Genomic DNA, 22361 nt, shown 5'->3' on the forward strand with positions numbered 1-22361 from the left:
AGAACGTGAACAGTAAAAATCCCAAATTTACGTATACTTCAACAACTTCTAAGTTCAAAACATCAAATACAAAGTAACTGACCATAAAAGAGAAGTACAACTCAATAAAAGGGAAGTTCTCTCTAGAGAAAAGCCCTTGCTTTCATTTGGCCCTGCTCCCGGCGCTCATTTGGGTTTGATAGTGACTGATCTTGGGTTTTAAGTAACTTAACAGGCTCCTCAATTTGCAACCGAGTTGGTAAGCTTGTCTATGGTGCTATGATCCATCATCTCTGGTGGGAGCGGAATCTAAGGCGTTGGACTTCTAAATCCCGCTCTCTTGATTCGATTTGGAACGCGATTTATTTTGATGTTTCGGCTAGGCTCATTTGTCCCCCCTAGTTGTTGATTCCCAAAGGAACATGCTTATTGTTGTCTCCTGGGGACTCAACTCCCAATTCATCCCTTCTCCATGATCCTTCCCGTTTGGATCATTCTTGTAGTTTGTTGTTTGTTTTATATTATTATTTATTCATCAAAAAAAAAAAAAAAAAAAAACTCAATGCCAAAAGAAGTGCCTTAGTGGATCCATCCCGTGAGCCGAGTAGTACTATGCCTGTAACATCCTCTCCTCCGACTAACGAACATAGACATCCCATGACATGTTATGTAGACCTATAAACAGATCAGATTTGGCTCGAATACACCAGTATCAGAATCTAAATCCAAATCCGAGTAGTAAAACCGCCATCCTAATCTAAATCCGGCAGAAATTTAGAGAAGGCATCCGAACTTGAATCCGGAACTTTATCGAATATCAGATTATAATTCGATTCGATAAACTATCCGATTATTGATTGGTGATTGTCATTTTTTTTTTAAATTTCCAATTACCGATTTCCAAATCCGATTATAATAATCTTTTTTAGAAAAAAAGTGTTTAATACCTTACTCTAACCGGATAATTTGCGATTTTCGTTTATCTGGTTACTGATTTTCGAATCCAATTATCATCCATTTTCAGATAAAAAAATGTTGAATACTTTACTCTATTTTTAACCGGATATTATCTGATCTGATAAGCAATTATCCAAATCCAAATCCAGTTGCTTAGTGGACGGATATAGATATTTTCCGGAAAAAAAAGTTCCGGATACAGATACCCTTAAACAAATACGAATGTGAATTCGGAGGCAGATTTCGGCTATCCATTTACAAGTTTAATGTTATGCCTATGGTTGCTGAGGTAATTGACAACTACAGCTCTTTTAAGTCTGGTCATTAGCATGCTTAAGATAACTAGTCTAAGGGAATACACAAATCTTGATGGAGGGGGTATTTGTCATGGTATTCAGGAAAACATGAAAGAAAAAATATAAAAAATTTGGAGAAAACACGAAACGTGTAAGAAAAAGTCTCAGGTTTCCACAAAATTTTCAGAGTTTCCCTCAATTTTGTTCTCATCAACCGGCTAGTCTATTTCAACCCAATTGGGGGAAATTTCCCAATTTTGCATGTTTTCGTCAAAATTTCGAGGTTTTGATTGAAACTGGAGTTTTTTCGTTCCCCTCATGGTTTCCTAAAGCTTCAAAGCTTGTCTACGATTTCGACAGAAGAGAGAACACGGAATGAGGAAGAAAATCAATGTCAAACCCTAAACCCGATCGTGAATATCAACAATAGATGATTTCTCTTTCAACACATCAGTAAACACCACAATGCATTTGCATCAAAGAACCTTTTCTGCTTCAATTTGATGTTGATATGATAGGTGGGTTTTGTGTAAATTTATTAATCAAAGTGGAAACAAGAGTTTATTAATGAACAAAATGGAGCAAGAACTGAAATATCCCAATTTGAATGTTGTTTCAGCGATCATGAATGAACTGAAATTCGCATCTGGTTTTTCTTTCTCTTTATTTACTAGCCTTCAGTAGCAGACTTTGTCTACAGGTTCACCATCTTTACTCTTAGCATGAGAGCCTAACTTGAGTTCCAGCAGGTCTACAACCTAACATGACAATCTCAGATAGTAGTTCAAGAAAACACTTTGTGAAAAGGACATAGAGTTGGTAAATTAGTCTACTTCTATGCCAAGAAAATATTCCAACTTTCCCATATCTATAATTTTGAACTTTGAAGTTCAAACCTAAGAAAGCCTTTGGATATGCAAATTTCTGCAGCCGTGGACTTAGCTATGGCAACATACTGTCTCTTATCAGCCCAAACGTATCGGGCATCATAGCCCATCAATGCAATACACCTCCAAAATAAAACACTTATGTCTTTTGTATCACAATGTATCGATAGACTCTATACAATAAGATACTTGAGCTACATGCAATACCTTTTCAAATACAAACAAAAAGTAATTCTTTTTAATTTAGAGTTGCAAAAGCCTAACAATAAATATCACATACTTTCAGCAGATACTATGCAACACAGGGAATACAATGTGATACCATCAATTCAGTACAAAAAATAATTTTGAATTTTAAAATTACCTATCAACACTGTCACAATGTATTAACTTAAATGGCATCATATATTACGAAACATATTGCGATCAGTTAAAAACCTAGATTTCAGCTTTTGTTTCTCATTTCATCCAATAGCAGACAAACAAGGAAGCAATTCAAAAAATTCAAGATTTCACCCTGTCCTTACAAAAAATTTGTGGAGCACTTGGGCTTTATTTTGGTGCTATCACTCAAGAAACAGCATAATTTTTTTTTTAATCAAAAATCATTTGAGGGTTTTTGAGAGAATAGGTACGAACTTTCAGAGGTAGAAAATACATGTAAGAAACCTCATCTTTGAAAACTTATAATCTTTCATTTAATCATTTGTGGCCAAATCTAACCTCTTACTTGAACAGAGCCAAACAGCTAGATATGGTCAAACCAAGGTTAAAGATTTTGTCTCGTCTTGAGGTGGCTAGACCGAAATCTTTCAAAATTTTGCCAAAACCTATTATACATTCTGCCAAGTTTCGGTGGAATGATTTGGCGGGTTTTATGCATTTTATTGGTCTGGTTCTTTGTGGACATCCTATTTAAGGGCCTTTAAACACATATCCATGGTTAGTTTGGTTAAATAAACAACGCATGATGATCTTTTGCATTTACACTCTTGTTTGTGTCTGCGGTCAAATCTGAATGTATTTTCAGACATCAAAACATTCTTGAAGTATAAATTCACATTCACAGAAACCTTATTTTAGGCTATATCAGCACAATTAAATAATCATACCACAAAAATAGTCACCAATTGGCAATGTATTTTTGAATCCTCATGTATAATTCCCAAGATTTGAAAGATTTAGGGCCGAAACACCGAAATTTCAACGAAATGCCATCGATTCAAAACTCCAGTCAATTTCATTTTGCAGGCACGTTTCATTCCAGTGACCTCGAAACATCCAAAATCTCGCAAAATTTCAAACTAAGGTCCTGTGCTAAGAGAAAAAGCTATCAAATGGAAGTCGATCTGAGAACTGGCAAACCACATCGAATGTGTAAGTCAGATTGATGACAACACTGAACCTTCTAAAGGGGGCTGAATGAGTTATAGAGAGCTCAGGCAGTAAGGAAAGAGTGTTTTGTCCAACCCCTTTACCCAAGCAAGAGTCATCTGTTCAAAGGTAAACTCATCTGTAGATTTGTCCACAAATATCCTGATATTCGTAAGACATTACACATAGGGTATTAATGTCAGGTATGGTGAGGCATCACTTCACCGCTTCGGAAATAATGGGGCTGCGTTCCTTGGAACCTCTTCTAGCATGGTAGGGACCGGGGCACCATCACCAAGCAGCCCTCCACCCCAAGTGGCCTTAAAGCCAAACGATTAACCTTTCTGGCGCACCCAATACTCTATAAGACATAATTCTATAGTAAAAATTATTTCCAGGAAATATTTTGAGGAATGAGGATACTAACGCAGAAAATACATTGAATTGGAAAAACAAAACTGATAGTAAGATCTAAATTCAACATCAGTTCCATATTCATTGTTGAGAAAGGACATAAATGAGAGCTTGCATCAGAAACACTAAATTGTACAGGGTGATTGGAATGAAAGAAGCCTGTTGTTGGTTCAAAGTTCTAGAGTTGTACTTCAACATCAAATTTCAGAATAATCCATGTGTGTGTTTTCCATTTTCTTTAAAAAGGTTTTGTTATTGCCAGCCAGAATCAACAAAAAGCTTTATTAAATTGACTTTCTATTTAAATATCTTCTGAATTTAACCTTGCTCAAGATTTGGAATAGATTTCAAGTAGTAACAATTCATATTTATGTCAATATAATGGGAGAAAGCTTTAAAAATTAAGCTAAATCATGACCTTTTAATTGTGATGTGTTGGTCCTTAACCTACCCCATTAGGGTGCAAGCCTAATTCTTATCAAAGACAAAAATACACTGAATGGCATAAAAAGGAATGACAAGATTATCACTCTATCGAACAGATGCAAGTCAACAATTACCATACGACCATACCTCACAAAGGTCTCAGCCCAAAGTTGAGCAGTGTGGGTTGTCACGTGCTTAAAGTTATGAAGGTGCCGTTTTTCTCTATCCTCAGCATTCATATCTAAAGCTTGACCAATTGCACTAGCAACTTCAGTGATGTTCCATGGATTTACTAGGATAGCTCCAGCACCAAGGGACTGCGCAGCTCCAGCAAACTGAAGAGAAAAATGAAAGTATCAACTCACATAATAAACCCTCATAGTTCATAACCATACATGATTAACGTGACATTGCCAAGATTTTCTACAAGCTTTTAAGCTTTTTTTTTTTTTTTTTTTTTTTTTGGCTAGGGATTGATCATTTATTATAAATATACTTTACATAAAGCTATTAAACTGCTGTTCTTACAACTGAAAACATTACATACCAAGAGGAACTTCAGCATTTTATTTTTAGAACATCTACTAATCCACCAGACAGACAATGGAAAGTGCTCTATCAATAGGATACTTGCTTCCTTATTTCTTTATTATTGGGTTAAGCATACACAGATGAGTGGATTGGAATGACATTACAAAAAAAACGCTTCGACAGTCAGTCAGGAAAAACGTAACAAACCAAGATTAACAGTCTAAAGGATCTGGAGATAATGTAAACCAGTCGCAAGCGTTAACAAGTCAAGAAGATGATCACAAATTTCATATCCAGCAACAGTAAATACTTCATCAATTGCCAGATTGGCAGCAAATTTTCAAGACCCTTAAATTAAAAACAAGAGATCACAGAAGGGAAGATCATATGGTAATCTCTGGTTGAGGTCACTTAACTGCATTTTGCTCTCTCACCAAACTTTCTTGGACAGCAAAGCAGAAAGTTAATAATGCAGATCCAGCTCCAAATCTGGTTCTTTTCCAAGGATTAGGCCAACGGTTGAGTCACATAGGTCTTGGGCCTCAATTCGATGGCATTCCTACTTTCCTTTGTAATTGGCCAGCTTAATGGACCTAAATCATTAGTATGAGTTAAGCAGGAAAATTACCTATACTTCTATTTGCATCTAATCCTATCCACTACAACTGAAAAAATTACCCATATTTAGGCCCACTACAATGGTAAATTACAAAGAAAACCCAGGACAAAAAATGTAACACCTATATGACCCAACCGAAAGTTTGCCTCCAATAAACATATATGAATAACAAAACCATGAATATGTGGTCTCCTACTGCATTTGTTGCCATTATGTCATCATTAGACCACTAAACCTTTGAATTAAAGATGAGAGAGAGAGAGAGAGAGAGAGAGAGAGAGAGAGAGAGAGAGAGAGAGAGAGAGAGAGAGACATGTATTAATTTGAGCGTAAAGTGAGGAGGAACTTGCTTGCTCACATGGAAGGAGGAAGGTTAACATGGAGAGCAAATAAGGCCATCGAAATTTCAGGAAAGACAGATGATTGAATGTTGAAAACTGATGAGTCGCATTAACAAGAAGAAGTTATGAGCACAAAACTGTTATTAAAATAAAATAATAAATAAATAAAAACTAAAATATAAGGGACAAAATCTAGTATAGCAAGGGAGCTCTCCTTTATCCAGAATCCACATGGAATCTCACTCTCATAGAGCCCCTGATAATGACGATGATGAAGCACCTTGATATCTCACTGAAGTATCACATTTGTCTTGAAATATAGTGTAACAATACTATTACAGTTCCAGAGTGTTCCTAGTTGTTTTTCTAGCCAACCAATCTATCTCTTTTGTCACCTTCTTCATCTATTTATATACTAAAGTACCATTTTACTGGATGAATAAGATTGGTTTCCTGCTATGATTTTCATGGTGGAGGATGAGGAAACTCTGATGGATCATCTCTGTTGCCATAGAAACAACTAAAGTAGATATATGAGTTTACGAGTTGTTATCTCCATATTTCAAAAATACTTTTCTTGCAATCCAATCATAGCCTTAAGAATTCTCAAATAGATACCCAACAAAATCATCTGATTTTCTGATAAGATGTGAACACTGAACAGTTTAAGGCTTTTGAATAATGCAGAAAATAAGAAGCATCATTATTAAATAATTTGATTATCCTGAGATGCACAAAAGATAAAATGGCAATCATAACTTACTTCACTAAGAATTAATACTCCTTTCTTTGAATCCTGACAGGCCACAAACTCATAGCTGACAAGATTCATTCCATCCCTCAAAGATGTAACAAGCGCTATGTCTATACACAAAAAACGAACAATAGTATTAGCATAGAAAGGAGATCAACTGCCCAATTCTAAGCTTGAAAACCAAAGACTTGTCTAAAGCAACATTTCAATACCAAATTACAGAAAATTTAACCTGATCCCATTGATGGATTTCATGCTATATTGGTAAAACCAGGGGAATAAAAAAGACACAATTAGAACTATGTGCCTTCATGACTCAGATAGCCTCCAGAACGCCCAGGTTTAGCAAGACGGCTGAACTCAATCAATTCTTATGACAACATAATTTACTATAATCAATGATATGGTACTTTAAAATTATGTCATACTACTTGTTTCATTTCCCTAAAGTCATACATCCAACATTATTTCTAATTTTCCAACTGTTATAGTTTCAAAATTTTGGGTTCTTTCAGGTTTCTGTACCAAGAGATTCTGGTGCTTCCAACCCCCACCCCCCAAAAAAATATAATAAAAATGAGATCCCAAAATATAGTTGCAATAGCATACAAGTATCTAGACTTTATAGTAGAACAGAAAGTAATTACAAAATCAGATATACACATTTTGGAAAGACAAACAGAAGAACTTATGGGAGAGAATAATTGAAACCCGGTTGAGACACTTAACTACATACGGAGAACCATTGGGTTACGGAAGACACAACGGAGGCTAACAATAGAACTAGAAGAAGAAATGTGGACCTTCAAGGTAGACCTGAACAGAGTCCCGCGTTATGGCCTGAAGTCAGGAAGAAGGTGGTGACTGACGGGGGGGCAGGACCGCGGGCTCCGTCCTGCCCTTCTTTCCGTTGGTGATTAACCAGCTTAGTGAGCCCCGGTGCTTTTGGTGGTGTGTTGGGCCGGGGGTCCTTCTGGGGGCTTGGCGGCTTTAACTTGTAGTCGCTTCTGTTTGTACTTTGTCAGTCGCGTGGTGGTGTCGCGTTCCTCGGTTGTTTTGGTCCGGTCTCGTGGGTGTTTGGGGGTTTCCCGTTTGGGTGGTGTGGAGGGTCTCCGGTCTTGTGTCGCGTTCCATTGCTGTTTTTAGCCGTTGTCCCCGCGTGTCGGTCGTGTGCGTTGTCTTGTCTCGGCTGGTGCTGTGGTGGTGGCCTGGTGGTGTGCGTCTTTGGTTGGTCCGGGTTGCTCCTGTGTGCTTGGGTCGTTTGGGTGGCGCCGTTCCGGGCCTTTGCTCTGTCGGGGTGTATTCCTATTGAGGACTGGGCTGGGGTGCCTGTCCTTAGGAGGTGGTGGAGGTTGTATAGCTTAGGCCTTGTTCGCTGGCCTGCGTTGGGGGCGTCCATGTGCCGCCCCATTTGTTGGGGGCTTTTGTTGTTGTGTCTGTGTATGCCATATCATTCCAAACTTCCAATCAGGATCACATATCTTGAGTACACATTATTTTCAATCTGACCTTTTAAGTACATAATTTATAAAATGACGTTATGATGAGTCTTTCGATAACCTTCCTCATACAAGATGCCCTACATAAGTGAACTTTAGAATAAACGCTTCAAGATAGAAGCCACCTTCCTAGAAGTTATTACAAGGTATATGGTATATCTTATTCAGTTCTTTCAAGACAAGAAAACAAGACCTTGATGACTCTTCAGATCTTAAGGCCAAAAACACAACAAAATAAAAAATTGGGAATTTGACAGATGTAAACAAGGGTATGAGGGTGCCGAAACCCTAGTTTGGGCCCCAAGGACTGGCTGAACCCTCTTATAGAGGTAATTTGGTCCATGGTGGGAGATCTCATGAGATATCTCGCTTTTTCAAAGAAGCGAGACGAGATGGAGATAGATCAAAGTTGGGATATCTTGCCCGAGATCTCGCCTCTCATTATATCTCGCTGTAACTCTCAATTTTTGCCCATATTTTTGCAGATTTCGGATGGATTTTCACTAGCAACTACTCTTAGCACATCTACAACATCGAAGGAAGCTCAATCATTCTTTGCTTGTCTTATGAACTTATAATTTAATGACTCATACAGAACTTCTAATGGTAGTATAATTTTATTATTTTATTCTTGAAAATTGAGATTGTGATACTCATATGGATGAAATTTTGATGACATTTAGGTTATTTGATGCATTTGATACACTTGCTTTTCATTTATATGCCTCAAAGGTTCTATATTACATGTATAACCTTACAATCCCTAGTCCTACAACATTTCAGTTTCACACTATGGCTAGACTTCAAAATCATACTTAGGGTTGTTTTCTGACAAAATCAAGACCACCAATGTGTTCAAAAAGCCTTAAATAGGCTAAATATCAAGTTTCAGCCTAATTATGACCCTAAAACCCACCGAGATTGGCCACCGAGTTGACACCAAAAAATTGCATATCTCGACCGAGATCTCGCTCGATAGCAAGATCTTCTACCATATTTGGTCAATGCCAGACAAATATATTTGTTGGAATTAAATTTCAGATTTTTATTTCTTCATTTGCATCATTATTTAGAAGTCTTGTTTAGGTTAAAGTTGGGTTCTTGAGTGCTTAGGAGTCTTTCAATAAAGGACTCTTGTGAGTCTTTATTTACAAAAAGAGTTCCTTTCATTATGTTGGAGGCTTAGAGTCTTAGAAGGAATCTATTTTCAAGGAGATTCTAAAATATGTTTTAGTCTATATTTGGATGGTTGAGATTAATTGTAAGGGAGACCCTACCTATTTAGGAATCCCACTTAGGTAGCAGTCTTTTGTAGGCTATAAATAGGCCTAGTCTTTCTTTGTAATTTTTTAAGTCTGATTTTGAATAAAATTGAGTTGAGTTAAAGATCGTGTCCCTGTTGAGGAGACCACGGTTGAGTAAATGAGAGTTCTTATTCAAGATCAGCATCTCCTTCATCATTCCAGCATTCACAGCACTTTCTTCCAATCAAACAAGTACAGCAGCCCTAAACCCCTTCCATACTCTGCAACTCCATCAAGAAACCCACCCTTGCAACAGCTCCCCGATCCCCCCCCCCCTTTTCCTTGTGGCAGCCTTTCCCTCTGCCTTTTTTCTGTTTCTTTTAGTCTTCTGTTTTCTTTTATTTCTGTTTCATTACTTAACAGTTCTTGCAGAAGAATTACAAGAAAGAAAAACAGAAAAGAAAAGAAAAGACAAGAAAGAAAGAAACATCTCAAGAACCCTCCAATCCCTAATCGTAAGGTTCCCTTTCCCTTTCCACCCTACTTCAGGTTTCCAACCTTTCCCTGATAATTTTAGTTTACCCTATAACAACCCACCCCTCTTCCATCTAATTCCAAATTGTTTATATTGTTTATCCCCTTCACATACCAAATCGCAGGCTTCCCTTCCCTTCCCTTCTCAAATAATTTTTATTGAAACCTTAGCTTTTCCCTATCAGCCCATATCCCTCCTAAGGGTTTCCAAAAACTTTCTTAGATGACAAGCCATCCCATAATATTTTTAACTTATTTGTCGGAAGATTCTGGGCAAACTCTTGATTTTAGGGAAACCATCCTAGTAACCCTAAACCTAAATTTGGGTTTACATCATTAGTATTAGAGCAAGAATTCCAACAAGTCCAAGTACCAACACATCAGAGCTAGATGAATCAATAGTAGCCAAAGCCCTAGAAGAACCAGCTAGAGACTACTTACAGTCTCACCATTGTATGCACAGAGGAATACTGCAACCACAAAGGCCTCCAGAGATGTACAAGTTAGAAACCTATGATGGTGTCAACAATCTTCAAATCTTCTATGAGCGGTTCGATGATCTAGAAGAGTATTTTAACTGGCATTACTTATCAAAGTATGGCAAGATGAGGCTAGTGCTTAATCAGTTGGTGGGATATGCCGGTGAATAGTGGGACCACAAAAGGAGACAAATAAGGCATGAACCTAACTAATGTAACCAAGCCCAAACCCCCCCCCCCAAAAAAAAAAAAAAAAAAAAAAAAAAGACCACCAAAAGAAGGCCCAAGAAAGCCCACGAATTGAGCCCAAACAGCCCCCTTGAGCATGCAGCAGCAAAGTTGGCCGAATGCGCCTAGGGGGTATTTTGGTCATTTTCTATGCCCCTCCTTGGGGTGTCGTGGTCTAATTAGATTCCATGTCTTTTGACGATTCGAAATTGATTTTTCCCCTTGTTTAGTTGAGTCAAAGTAAAATTACGTGAGAATCTAATTACAAGATTCCTTCTAGATAAGGTTTATTTTATTAAGTTAATTTTTGTGGTCTAAGATTAAAGGCAAGTAATTAGAGTTTTGTTAATATTAATTTTCTTTGAGACCCAATGCAAGTCCAATTTCTTTCTTGTAAGTTATAAATAGCTCACATATCTGATATCTCATTGTAAAAGTTAGTGAAAGATTAATAGAATTGAAGGCTTAGAGTCGTGGGTAGTTTCCACACAACCTAGGCTGAGGTTTGAGGCAAGATTTCTGGTTTCCAAGCTCCTCTTCTTCAACTCACAGCAGAAAAAGTACAGCCCCATTCCACCATTGCAGCAACTCCCTAGCCCCCCCCCCTTCAACACAGGCCGAGTCCACCCCCTCCCCTCCATTGCAAATATATCCCTACCTAATCCACTACCTCCGCATCCCCTCCCCAGCCATCTTTCCCATCTGCGACTGCAGCCCATCCATCCCCTATTCTCCTTTCCCCTTGCAGCAGCAAGAATCACCCCACCCTTCCTTTCTTGCTATACCCAATCTTTCCACTAATTTTTCTCCTGGTTCATGCGACAAAACAGAAACAGAAAAGAACCAAAAAAATGGGGGAAAAAGGAAGAAGAAGAAAGAAAAGAAACGAAGAAGAACAAAAAGAAAAGAAAGAAAGAAGAAGAAAAATCACGGATCTTGAGAATTCCAAGATTCAATCAAGAATCCCTCCCCCTCTTGCCGCAAGATATTTCCCCTTCCCACCTTGCCTAAGTTAATAGCACCCTATTACATCCAAAATAGGATACCTTATAACAGCCCACATCTTTCCCATCTATCTCCAAATTATTTAACTAAACTACTTCCCTCCCATTCCCATTTTGGGTATATCCCAAAACCCTTCCCCGTAGCTGTTAGTTAACTCCTACATCAATCCCACCACCCCTTGGGTAATCTGTTACCCCAAGATCACCCCCATAGGTTATCCTTAAACATCCAGCATTTCCAAGGTATACCCATATCATCCCATAGGGAACCCAAACCATCCCATAAACAAGGTCCACCTTATTATTAGTCCAAATTTGTGTTGTAAAGAGGGTCCTGGAAGGCTAAACCAAACCATGGGTGATGTGAACCAAGGAGGAAGGACCGAAGGAATCAATTACATTGCAGAATTTCCTAGTTCAGGGCAATTTTAGGGGTTTGGGTTTGTGGGTAATTTTGGAAAGCCGTGGAAGCTTGCCCTTTGGTATACGGGATCTAGGGATATGTGGGAACGGTCTGAAATAACTATGGGATGAGGTAGGAAGGGATTGGGAACTCCTCCAAGAATCTCCTTCTGATTCATATTATTTTCTTTCTTCTACTCGATTTTTCTTTTCAGATTTTTTTTCTTTCTTTTTTGCCTTTTTTTCTGCAATTCTTTTTTCTGGTTTTTCCGCCAAGAACAGAGTACTGAGAGAGAGAGAGAGAGAGGGAAGGATTTAAGAGGTATCGTGGGGCTGGGAGCTGGGGATTTGCATCTAGGAGAATCGCAGGGGATAGGGGACATGGTTCCAGGTCTAAACAGGGGGAGAGAAGGGATTTAGAAAGGCTGTGATGGCCTGGCAGAGGTGTTCCAGGGTAGCTTAGATAAGGGGAGGAAGAAAGGTGGGCTTGCGATGGGTTTGGGGAGCTGGACTGACCTGGGAAATTCTGATCTGAATTCTGCAACCTGAAGCACTGATTCTCTTGCTGAAATAGATGCTCGAAACCCTGATTTAAGAGAACTTTGCAAGAACAGAATGCTCTAGGCAAACAACTGCAGGGTCCCCCTAAAAGGAACCCTGCTAAACCTCCTTGACTGTAAACTTTCAGATTTCTTTATTCGTTAAAAACTGAAGATTTCTGTAGGAGGCTTGAGAATCTTTAGCCTTTTACAGCTTAGAAACATAATTAAACTCTAATCCTAATTGTCCTCAAATTAGGTTCCTTATCTAGTCAGGAACCTTATCTACTAATCTTATCCAGATAAGACCTCGCCCTGTCGCTGGGGGGCGACATGATTCCCCCCAGCGACTCAAAATAATAAAAAAGTCAGCTACTCCATAGCCTCTCTTATTTCTTGCACTTTTCACCATATTTTGGTCCGATCTTCAACATCTATGAGTACATCTTGCTTCGTTATTGCCGGATATCACATTGTTTCTATCGATCAGGAGGGGTTTTGCACAGATCTGCGAGTTTTTTCATCTCACAGGTAACCATTCTTTTCCAACTAATTTTTGACAAAATGCATGCAATAATGATGTTGGATGGTTATGAAATTAAAGTATGTTGAATACCGTGAGCTGATCTACGAGCTCACAGAGTCGGAATTTTTTTTCACAAAGTATTTTTTTTTTGTGAGTAAAAAATTATATTGTGAACACTAAAAATGATTACTTTTTTAAGTGATATAAATGTTTTATGATGATAGAAAAAACATGTGGAACTCCGTGAGCCGATCTACGGACTCATAGAGTCGAAATATTTTTTCACCCAATAAATAATAATTTTATTTTTCAAAAAATATTAAAATACTAATAATTATGAAAAAATGGAAAAAATAGGGGAAACTCGGGGAAAATGTTTTGAAATTTATGGAATAATTATGTAAGTATTTCTCAAGTGCTGGCTGTGTTGCCCATGTGGCTTCATCACCGGTTTTGATATGGGCAGCCTATTTATTTTGCCAAAAAAATTATAAAAAATTCATTTTATATTTAAAAATAAGATGAAGAATTGCTAGTTTATACTTAATACTTAGTAGTTAATAGTTATACACTTATACTTAGGTATATGATTACATATTTACATCATACATGCTATTCCTTAGGTACACGATTACATATTTACATCATACATGATTGTTTATTTGTGTAGAGAAAATTATTTTGGTGTTGTTTAGTGACTTATAGCATCACTTTGCATGCAACAGTCAGGGGAGCTAGTTCTTCCCAGGGTGGACGGGGACAGACACATGGACAGCCTGAGAGACCAGCAGTAGGAGGGAGGATTGACCCAACATGGCAATACATTGTGGCTATTGATGGAGACAAAAATAAAACACAATGTAATTTTTGTGGGAAGAGAATCTACTCAGGTGGCATCAACAGGTTCAAGGGTCACATCATCGGGAGTTCAAAGGATGTGACGACATGCACAGAGGCCCATCTAGATGTAGGGAAGGCACTTAGGGATTTATAGAAAACAAAGGGGAAGAAGAAAGATGATCAGAGGAGAGTCAACAAAGCAATAGATGATGCAGTGTGAGGACCATCATCATACAGAGATGATTCAGATGATAATCAGGATGTTGTCCTGTTGATGTGGCGAGAGATCAGGAGGAGAGGGACATGCGGCCGGCCATGGTAGAGAGTAGGCAATTGCACCATCAGGAGTAGGATATGGCCAAAGCTAGAGCTTTAAGAGCTGGTCCCTCTAGGCCTGTAGGGGCTAGACCATCTGAATCTAGGGGGATTTGTTTGGGGCTATTATGGCTACTTGTCTCAAACAAGTTTCAATTAGGCATCATTTGTTTGTTGAATATGAAATGGAAGGGGAAAAAAGGGTGGGAAAAAGCAAGTTTTTCCATAAAATCCCAAAGATGGTGTGTTTGGTTTAAGAGCGTGGGAAAGTGGGCAACAAGTTTACTTAAACTAAGGAAGCATGTCTACTGACATGGCAAGTCACTTTTCCCACTCCACCCCTTTTAAAATCCCACATATTTAGTGAAACTTCATGGAAAAGTGAGGGATATAGTAAAAGTGGGACACAAATCTGTAACTTTTCTACAAAATCCTTTCTTATTTCCCCACCCCACTACATGTGACTCCCACATGTTCATTTTTCCCACCCCTTTTGTCTAGCAAACAAATGATGCCTTACCCTCTCCCATAAATACATAGTATAACTCATCAATTTGATGCCTTTATAGCTAAAACAATCCTTTATTTTTATAAATTGGAACCACGATCCTTCTCCATTAATCTAGCATTTTCCTTTTGCTCATAGGTTCCTATGCTCTTCCATACTTCAAATGGGGATTTCATTGGGACCTTGTGCCTTGCTTATTTTCATCCTACTTAAAGCATTAACTTCTGACATTCGAAATTTTCCATATAAATGTTCAAAAGTTGGTGCCATGGTGAATGGTGTAATCACTTGAATGACATGTACTAAAACTAGAAGTATGCTCATCTAGTAAACTAGAGAAATAGATTTCCCATGTCTTTTTAATATCCTCATCACGTACTAGTACTTTATCATCTTCACTTTTAATACATCAAACATGGTCTAGATCTCTATTCTTCCTATCCCTTATTTTAGCTATGTCATAAATAGATTTTTCCCCTTCCTTCATGTGTAGCTTATTATATAAATCTTCATAACTCTTCCCTCTTGCTTTTCCCATACTTTTCTTAGCTATTTTCTTTTTTAGGGTACAAGTGCTTTTTTTTCTTACTTTCATTTCTAACCAACTTATACCTTTGCAGATCCTCTACATCCTTAGTTTTTTGCCATGTCTAAAAACTAGTTTTCTTATTATTAATGGCTGCTTTAACCTCACGATCCCACCACCGAGTCTCTCTATAGGAACGGAGGTTTCTTTTTTATTCTCCTATGACATCTTTAGCCACCTTCCTAATAAATGTAGCCATCACATTCTACATTGCATTAACATCCCCCTCAAATTCCCACTTTCCTTGTTTAACTAATTAGTGAAGGATTTCAAGCAATCTCCTTTTAAGTCCCAATATCTTATCCTAGGATAGTTAACTACACACATTTTATAAGTTTAAGGAGTTAAGACACATACCCAAGAAGTGCCTGCCCTACTATAAGAATGCCATGCCCTTGCAAAAGAAACACAGTTGTTGCTCACGAGTTTCAGAGAAGCACCAGCCTCTATTCCACGCTACAGTAGCCCCATCCTTGGCCTCAAAGGGTATCTTGGAGGAACCACATCAATAGTACCCAGCGGAAGCCTAGTGGACCAAAAGGACTATAGTGGCATCACCAATGACTCTAACCTAGGACTTAGCGTCTTCCTCATACCCCTTGATTCTTTGAAAAGAAGGCTCCTAGACTAAAATATTACATCCCATCTCCTATCACTTTTCCAGAATTTTGTCATGGAGCAATACTAGCAGCAGCATACCTACTACTTCCTCCCATTGCAAGATGTGAGGGCGAGTCCACAATAGAGAATACCCGATAATCAAACCAGGAGACCCATCCCACCCCTGCGACAGCTCCAAGATCCCCCTTCTCTCTTTCTTGCAGCAGCCTCTCTCTCCCAATTTTTTTTTTATTTCTTTTAATTTTCTGTTTTCATTTATTTCTGTTTCTTGTGGCAGAATTATACAAAAGAAAAAACAGAAGAAAAAAGAAGAAGAAAGCAAAGAAAATAAAAGAAAGAAGATTGCAAGTGATGTAAACAGGGTTGGACACCCTACAATTGGATCCAAGAAACCAGACCCAAAAGGCCCACTTCAAAGCTGGCCAAATATCCAAAGGTATTTTGGTGATTTTTACCAGTCCTTTTAGGCCACAATAGGGGTCTGGTTGGAATCCCCTTGATCCAAGGGTCATGGATCTAGCGTTATTTTTTCGTTTGGATCAGTAACATATGAGATATGACAGTCCTAATCCACTCTAAAGCCCCAATTGGAATCTAATTCAAAAAAGATTCCTTCTCCATAATTACCTATTTACATTTTGCAAGATTGTTAGACTGTTAAGAAATTCCTTTTGATTGGTATTACGTTGTAAAAGGGATTCTAATAAGTGGATTCCCTAGTTAGAGTCCAAGTCTAATTAATGAGTTAAGAGTCCAAGTTTGTTAATTAGAGTCCAAATTGAGTCCAAATAAGTTTTGAGATGTAAGGCTATAAATAGTCCCTCCTATTATGGATACAGAAATCTTGAGTTATTGAACAAAATCAGAATTTTCAAGGAAAGAGGGAGTCCTGGGTTCCTAGGAGGAATCCAATGGCTGTGTGAGTAATTCCTGAAATTCTTCATCTCCATCATCACCTTAAAGCCTACGACAGCAGCATACTCAAGCATCTCAGCAGCCTAAAGTCCTCCCATCCAATTAAGTGCAAACCAGCCCCTTCCCCTACCTCCTAAGCCGATGCAACCCTCCCCCACTCCCAGTGGCGGCAGATTCACCCCTTTCCCCTTCCTCTTTCCTACTTCTTTCCCTTTCTTGGTTTTGCAACAGCCTAGGAAACCAAGAAACCCATCACAGCACCTTTTCTTGGATTGCAGAATTTCTGTAATTCAATTTCTTCTCGAATCTTGCAGAAAAATTACAAGAAGGAAAAACAGAAAAGAAAACAAGATAGAAGAAAAAGAAGAAGAAAAGAAACAAAAGAAGAACGAAAAAAAGAAATGAAGAGAGAAAAGAAAGATGAAAGAAAAGAAAGAAGAAGAACAAAAAAAAAACGGTAAGGTAAAGAAGAAGAGGATACAAGATTTCATTTTCATCCAAGATCCATCCAAGACTTAACCAATTTTCCCAACCGCAATCTTACTCTTCCTTTCCTTTAACTGTAGAGTTCCAAAACCTTTCCCACCCTTTTCCTTTATTGATAAAAACCCTAAACTATCTCACCTAGGGATTTTTCTTTTCTTCTCGAATTTTTCATTACTTCTCCAAATCATCCCAAAACACAACAACAAGAAGCCTTCTCCCAACTAAATGGGGTCAGCTACAAGGATTCTTGCCTTCCAATCAGCTCCGTTTAAGGTCATTCTAGATAAAAGGCCTAAGCTACGCACATTGTTTCTCACCACTTCTCGTAAGGTCATCTTAGGTCCACCACTAGTTTTTCTAATTCCTTCAATCTGGACTAACTCACTTCTCTGCATAGGGGCATTTATAGGCCTTGGTTGAACGTGACCATGCCACCTCAAATGACTTTCTTGAAGTTTAAACCAGCTCGAATATGATTGTTCCTTATCCTTCTTAGTTTTGCCACTCATCCATTTTAGCATCCTCATTTCAGCTACACTGAGTTTATCTTATATGAGAACAGCCCAAACTTGGCACCATACATCATAGCTAGTCATACCACGGTCCTATAGAATTTTCCTTCAAGCTTTAAAGGAATACATCGATCGCACAAGAGCTCGAACGCACCTCTCCACTGCATCCACCCTATTCTAATTCTTTTAAAAACATCATCCTCTATATCACCTTTTTTATTTATGATTGAGCAAATATACCTAAAACAATTGCTTTAAAGAATCTCCTTCTCATCAAGTTTCACCACCTCATCATCTGCCCGATCAAGTGTAAAGTTACAAACTAGACATTCCATTTTCATTTTACTTAGTCTAAAATCTTTTGATTCCAAAGTTGATCTCCATGATTTTAACTAGGTATTAATCCCTAGTTATGTCTCATCTATCAACACAATGTAATCAACAAAAAGCATATACCAAGGAACCTCATCATGAATGTGGGCTAATTCATCCATTATAAATGCAAATAAATATAGGCTGAAAGTTGATCCTTGATGTAGTCGGACTACAATTGGGAATCTACCACCTCATCCTCCCACTGTTTTTACACTTGTCATTGAACCATCATACATATCCCTAACTATGTCTACATATTTGCTTGCAAATTTTTTTTACTCTAGTACTTGCCAAATCAACACTCTAGGGACTCAATCATAAGCTTTTTAAAAGTCAATAAAACCCATAATGAAGATCTTTCTTATACTCTCTATACATTCCCATAACGCTCTTAATAAAGTAAATAGCTTATGTTCTTGATCTTCCGGCATAAAGCCAAATTGGTTCAGCATAATTATGGTTACTTGACTCAAACAAACTTCAATTACTCTCTCCCATAATTTCATAGTATGACTCATCAGTTTGATGCCTCCATAGTTACCCACTTTCCTTGTTTGACTATTTCATTAATGAAGGATTTCAAGCAATCTCCTTTTAAGTTCCACTATCTTATCCTAGGATGGTTAACCGTGCACCTTTTATGAGTTTGTGGAGTTAGGCACATATCCAAGACCACTAGTCTATGTTGCACAGTCAAGCTTTCCCCTAGTATCACTTTGCAATCCTTACACAACAATCTATCCGACCTTTTAGTTAGGAAGAAATCTATTTGGCTTTTGTGATGTCCACTTTTGAAGGTAATAAAATGCTCCTCCCTCTTTTTAAAGGAAGTATTTGCAATAGATAGATCAAAAACAACAGTTAAAAGTCTAAAATTGAGATCCCTTCCTCATTTCTCTTTCCAAAATCATATCCTCCATGTACACTTTCATATTCTCCTTGATCTTCCCTAATGTCCATTTAAATCACCCGTTATGATTATCTTTTCTCCTTGACGAATTCCTTGAACCAATCCATCCTTTATCTAGTCCTACTTGAAGTGCATATGCACTAAATACATTTGCAATCTCTTTCTCCTGACTCCATTACAAGCTTAATAGCAATAATCCAGTCATCTAATCTTTTAACATCCACCTCATCATTCTTTAAATCTTTATCCACTATCATACCTTTATTACTTTCATCCTTAGTATACCAAAGTTTAAAGTCATCCAACACTTAAGCTTTTTTACCCTTCCATCTAGTCTCCTGAATGCAAGCTATATTAATTCTTCCTTTCCATATAACATCTATTAATTCTAAGCTCTTACATATTGACCTATGTTCCAAGATGCCAATCTAATCCTACGTTTTTGGACTAGCTTCTTTACACGCACTCGTCCACGGCACGAGAACCCTTACCTACTGAACACCACACCCTGGCACCAATACAACGCATTGCTTACGAGGGACGCCCTAGGTAACCCTTTCCCACTTATCATCCCAAAACCATACCCATATTAACCTTAATTCATCCCTCCCCTTTCCTATTAAACCTAAGTCATCCCTAGGGCCTTAGGATAATCCCACAACCCAAGATACATAAATAATAGTCCTTTTCTCCCCCTCACGTCATCCCATAGGGTATCCCATAACTTTTAACTATCCCATAGCAATTCCCAAACCCTCCCCTAGGATACCTATAGGCTCTCAGAATCTCTAAAACATCTCATTTTCAACCCACAGATTATATCCTAATCCATGGACCATCCATTATTTGTTGGCTTTTATTAAAGAGGACCATCGAAGATCTAACCCAAACCCTAGGTTACATCAGTGGTATCAAAGCTACAAGAACCAGCAAGAACAAAACATATAAGGTGCCCCAAAAATCAAAGCAAGCATAAACCAGCAATAGTTAGCACCATGGATAGAATAATAGGCAACTACAAAGAATCAATAGGAGTTGAGAACTACTATGAAGAACACTATTCCAGACTATCCCTAATTTTTATATTAAAGGTCCTCACAAAAGATACTGAAGAAGAAGACTGGAGGAGAAGTTGCTCTTTCTACATTAAAGCCAAATCAGGTGGATACAAAGCTTTGCTAATTGTTGATAGTGGTAGTAGTTCTAAAGAATTTGTAAAGACAGCCAACTTGAAAATTGAGAGGCATGCTCAACCCCCTAGAATCTCCCTAGTAGACAAGTGAGAGGTAGGAGGAAGTGACCCATAAGTGTCTAGCTCCCATCAGTTTCCACACCTATTCTAAAGATGTCTAATGTGATGTAGTACCTATGAGGTTGTCTGGTATTATTTTAGGGAGACTTTAGGTGTATGACAATGATATAGCTATCATTGGGAGAGGAAATATACATAAGTTCGTTCACAAAGACCAAAAAATTGTACTCCTGGCCTTGAACCTACCAAGAGAAATAACGAGACACAAGCCCTCAAAGCAACTCGGTACTAAAATACAGAGCTCAATGGTTCCAGAATCTAAAGGACCTAGACAAGAAAGCAACTAAAGTCTAACTTCATCAAGGAAATCTTGAGGGACCAAGTCAAGAGGACAAACAAGGGACCGCACAAGCACCAAGGCTGAAGCTCACCAACTAGAAGGTGAACCCTCTTCACAAATCCAGAAGATCCTTCTAGAGAATGTGCGAGAAAGATTGACAAAGATACCCTAGGAGTGGAAGATCACTTAGCCAGAGAGTCTTGTCAAAGAAGGGGAGTTGCCGACCCCAACATTCACCAACCAACTCCCAACAAAGAGGCCCCATGGTCAGAACTAGAGGCAGCCCAAGAAGATCCATTGATGAGGTACCCACTCCTCTAGAGGTACCCAATGCCCTAGACACTAATGGTAGAGTATTGCTGCCCACAGATATTAGGACCACACCGGCACCAATTCAATGCAAAATTGGCCCTCCTTTGGGTCTCAAATTTTTTTTTTGGAGGAGATACAACAAGTATTCTCAAGGCTATAGCTATGGTACTAACAGAGGTGGTGACAAGGAAAGACTCCAAAAGCATGCCTTTTTACTTTCCTCCTTCATCTTTTAACAAATAATCCCCTAGGATTGAAGACGTCATCCCCACAAGCCCTATCTTACCGAAAATCTATTCAAGAAAGGTGTAAGAAACCACACACTAGCTACTTCTTCCCCACTGCAAGATGCGAGGATGACTTCACATGGAAGACCTCTAGAAGATTGATCCTGAGTCACTTGACAAGAACATTCATCTGGTGATGAATGCTATCAAGAACGGGAGAGCCGATTTAATCAGGATTGGACCCCAAAAAGGAAACCCAAAAGGCCCATTTAAAGCTGGACGATTACCCCATGGGATTTTAGTCATTTTCCCAACCCTTTTAAGGCTCAATAGGGGTCTGGTCGGAATCCCCTCATTCCAAGGGTCATGGATCAACCATCATTTTTTTGTTCAAATCAATGTTGTATGAAATATGACAAGGTCCTACTCTAGTATAGAGTCCCAGTTGCAATCAAATTCAGAAAAGATACCCTCTAGATAATAACCTAATTAGTTTTGCATGATTGTCAGGAGATTCCTTTAAATTGGTATTGAGTTGTAAATCATAAGTGGATTCCCTAGTTAGAGTCCAAGTTGAGTCCAAATAAGTTGAAGTTGTAAGGCTCAAAATAGCCCCTCTTATTATGAATAAAGAAGTCATCAGTTATTGAATAAAATCAGAATTTTGAAGGAAAGAGGGAGTTCTGGGTTCCTAGGAGGAATCCCACAGCTTTGTGAGTAATTCTTACAATTCTTCATCTCCTTAATCACCTTCAAGCCTACTACAGTAGCCATACTAAACCATCTAAACAACCTTATGTCCTCCCATCCAAGTAAGTGCAAACCAACCCCTTCCCCTCCCTCCTAAGCTAACGCAACCCTCCCCCATACCCAACGACAGCAGCTTCACCCTTTTCCTCTTCCTTTTTCCTTCTTCCCCTTTCTTGGTTTTGCGACAGCCTAGGAAACGAAGAAACCCATTGCAGCCCCTTTTTTGGATTGCAAAATTTTCTGTAATTCAATTTCTTCTTGAATCTTACAGCAGAATTAGAAGAAAGAAAAACATAAAAGAAAACAAGAGAAAAAAGAAAAAGAGAAGGAAAAAGAAACAAAAGAAGAAGGAAAAAAAGAAATGAAGAAAGAAGAGAAA

General features: G+C 38.3%; 1 protein-coding gene across 4 annotated transcripts in view; it reads right to left on the reverse strand.

Moving 5' to 3' along the window:
- The window catches only part of LOC149011293 (alpha,alpha-trehalose-phosphate synthase [UDP-forming] 1-like), a gene marked incomplete at its 3' end in the record, with an annotated part of 97013 nt that overhangs the window by 19822 nt on the left and 54830 nt on the right, over positions 1-22361 (reverse strand). For all 4 annotated transcript variants that reach the window (XM_089160624.1, XM_089160628.1, XM_089160625.1 and 1 more), the window contains 2 exon segments: positions 4481-4668; positions 6588-6688. In XM_089160624.1, the coding sequence (XP_089016750.1) occupies positions 4481-4668; positions 6588-6688 (289 nt within the window).

This window comes from Hakea prostrata, chromosome 7 (genome assembly GCF_041222555.1).
Source record: "Hakea prostrata isolate BN-2017 chromosome 7, UWA_Hpros_2, whole genome shotgun sequence".
NCBI classification, from domain to species: Eukaryota; Viridiplantae; Streptophyta; class Magnoliopsida; order Proteales; family Proteaceae; genus Hakea; species Hakea prostrata.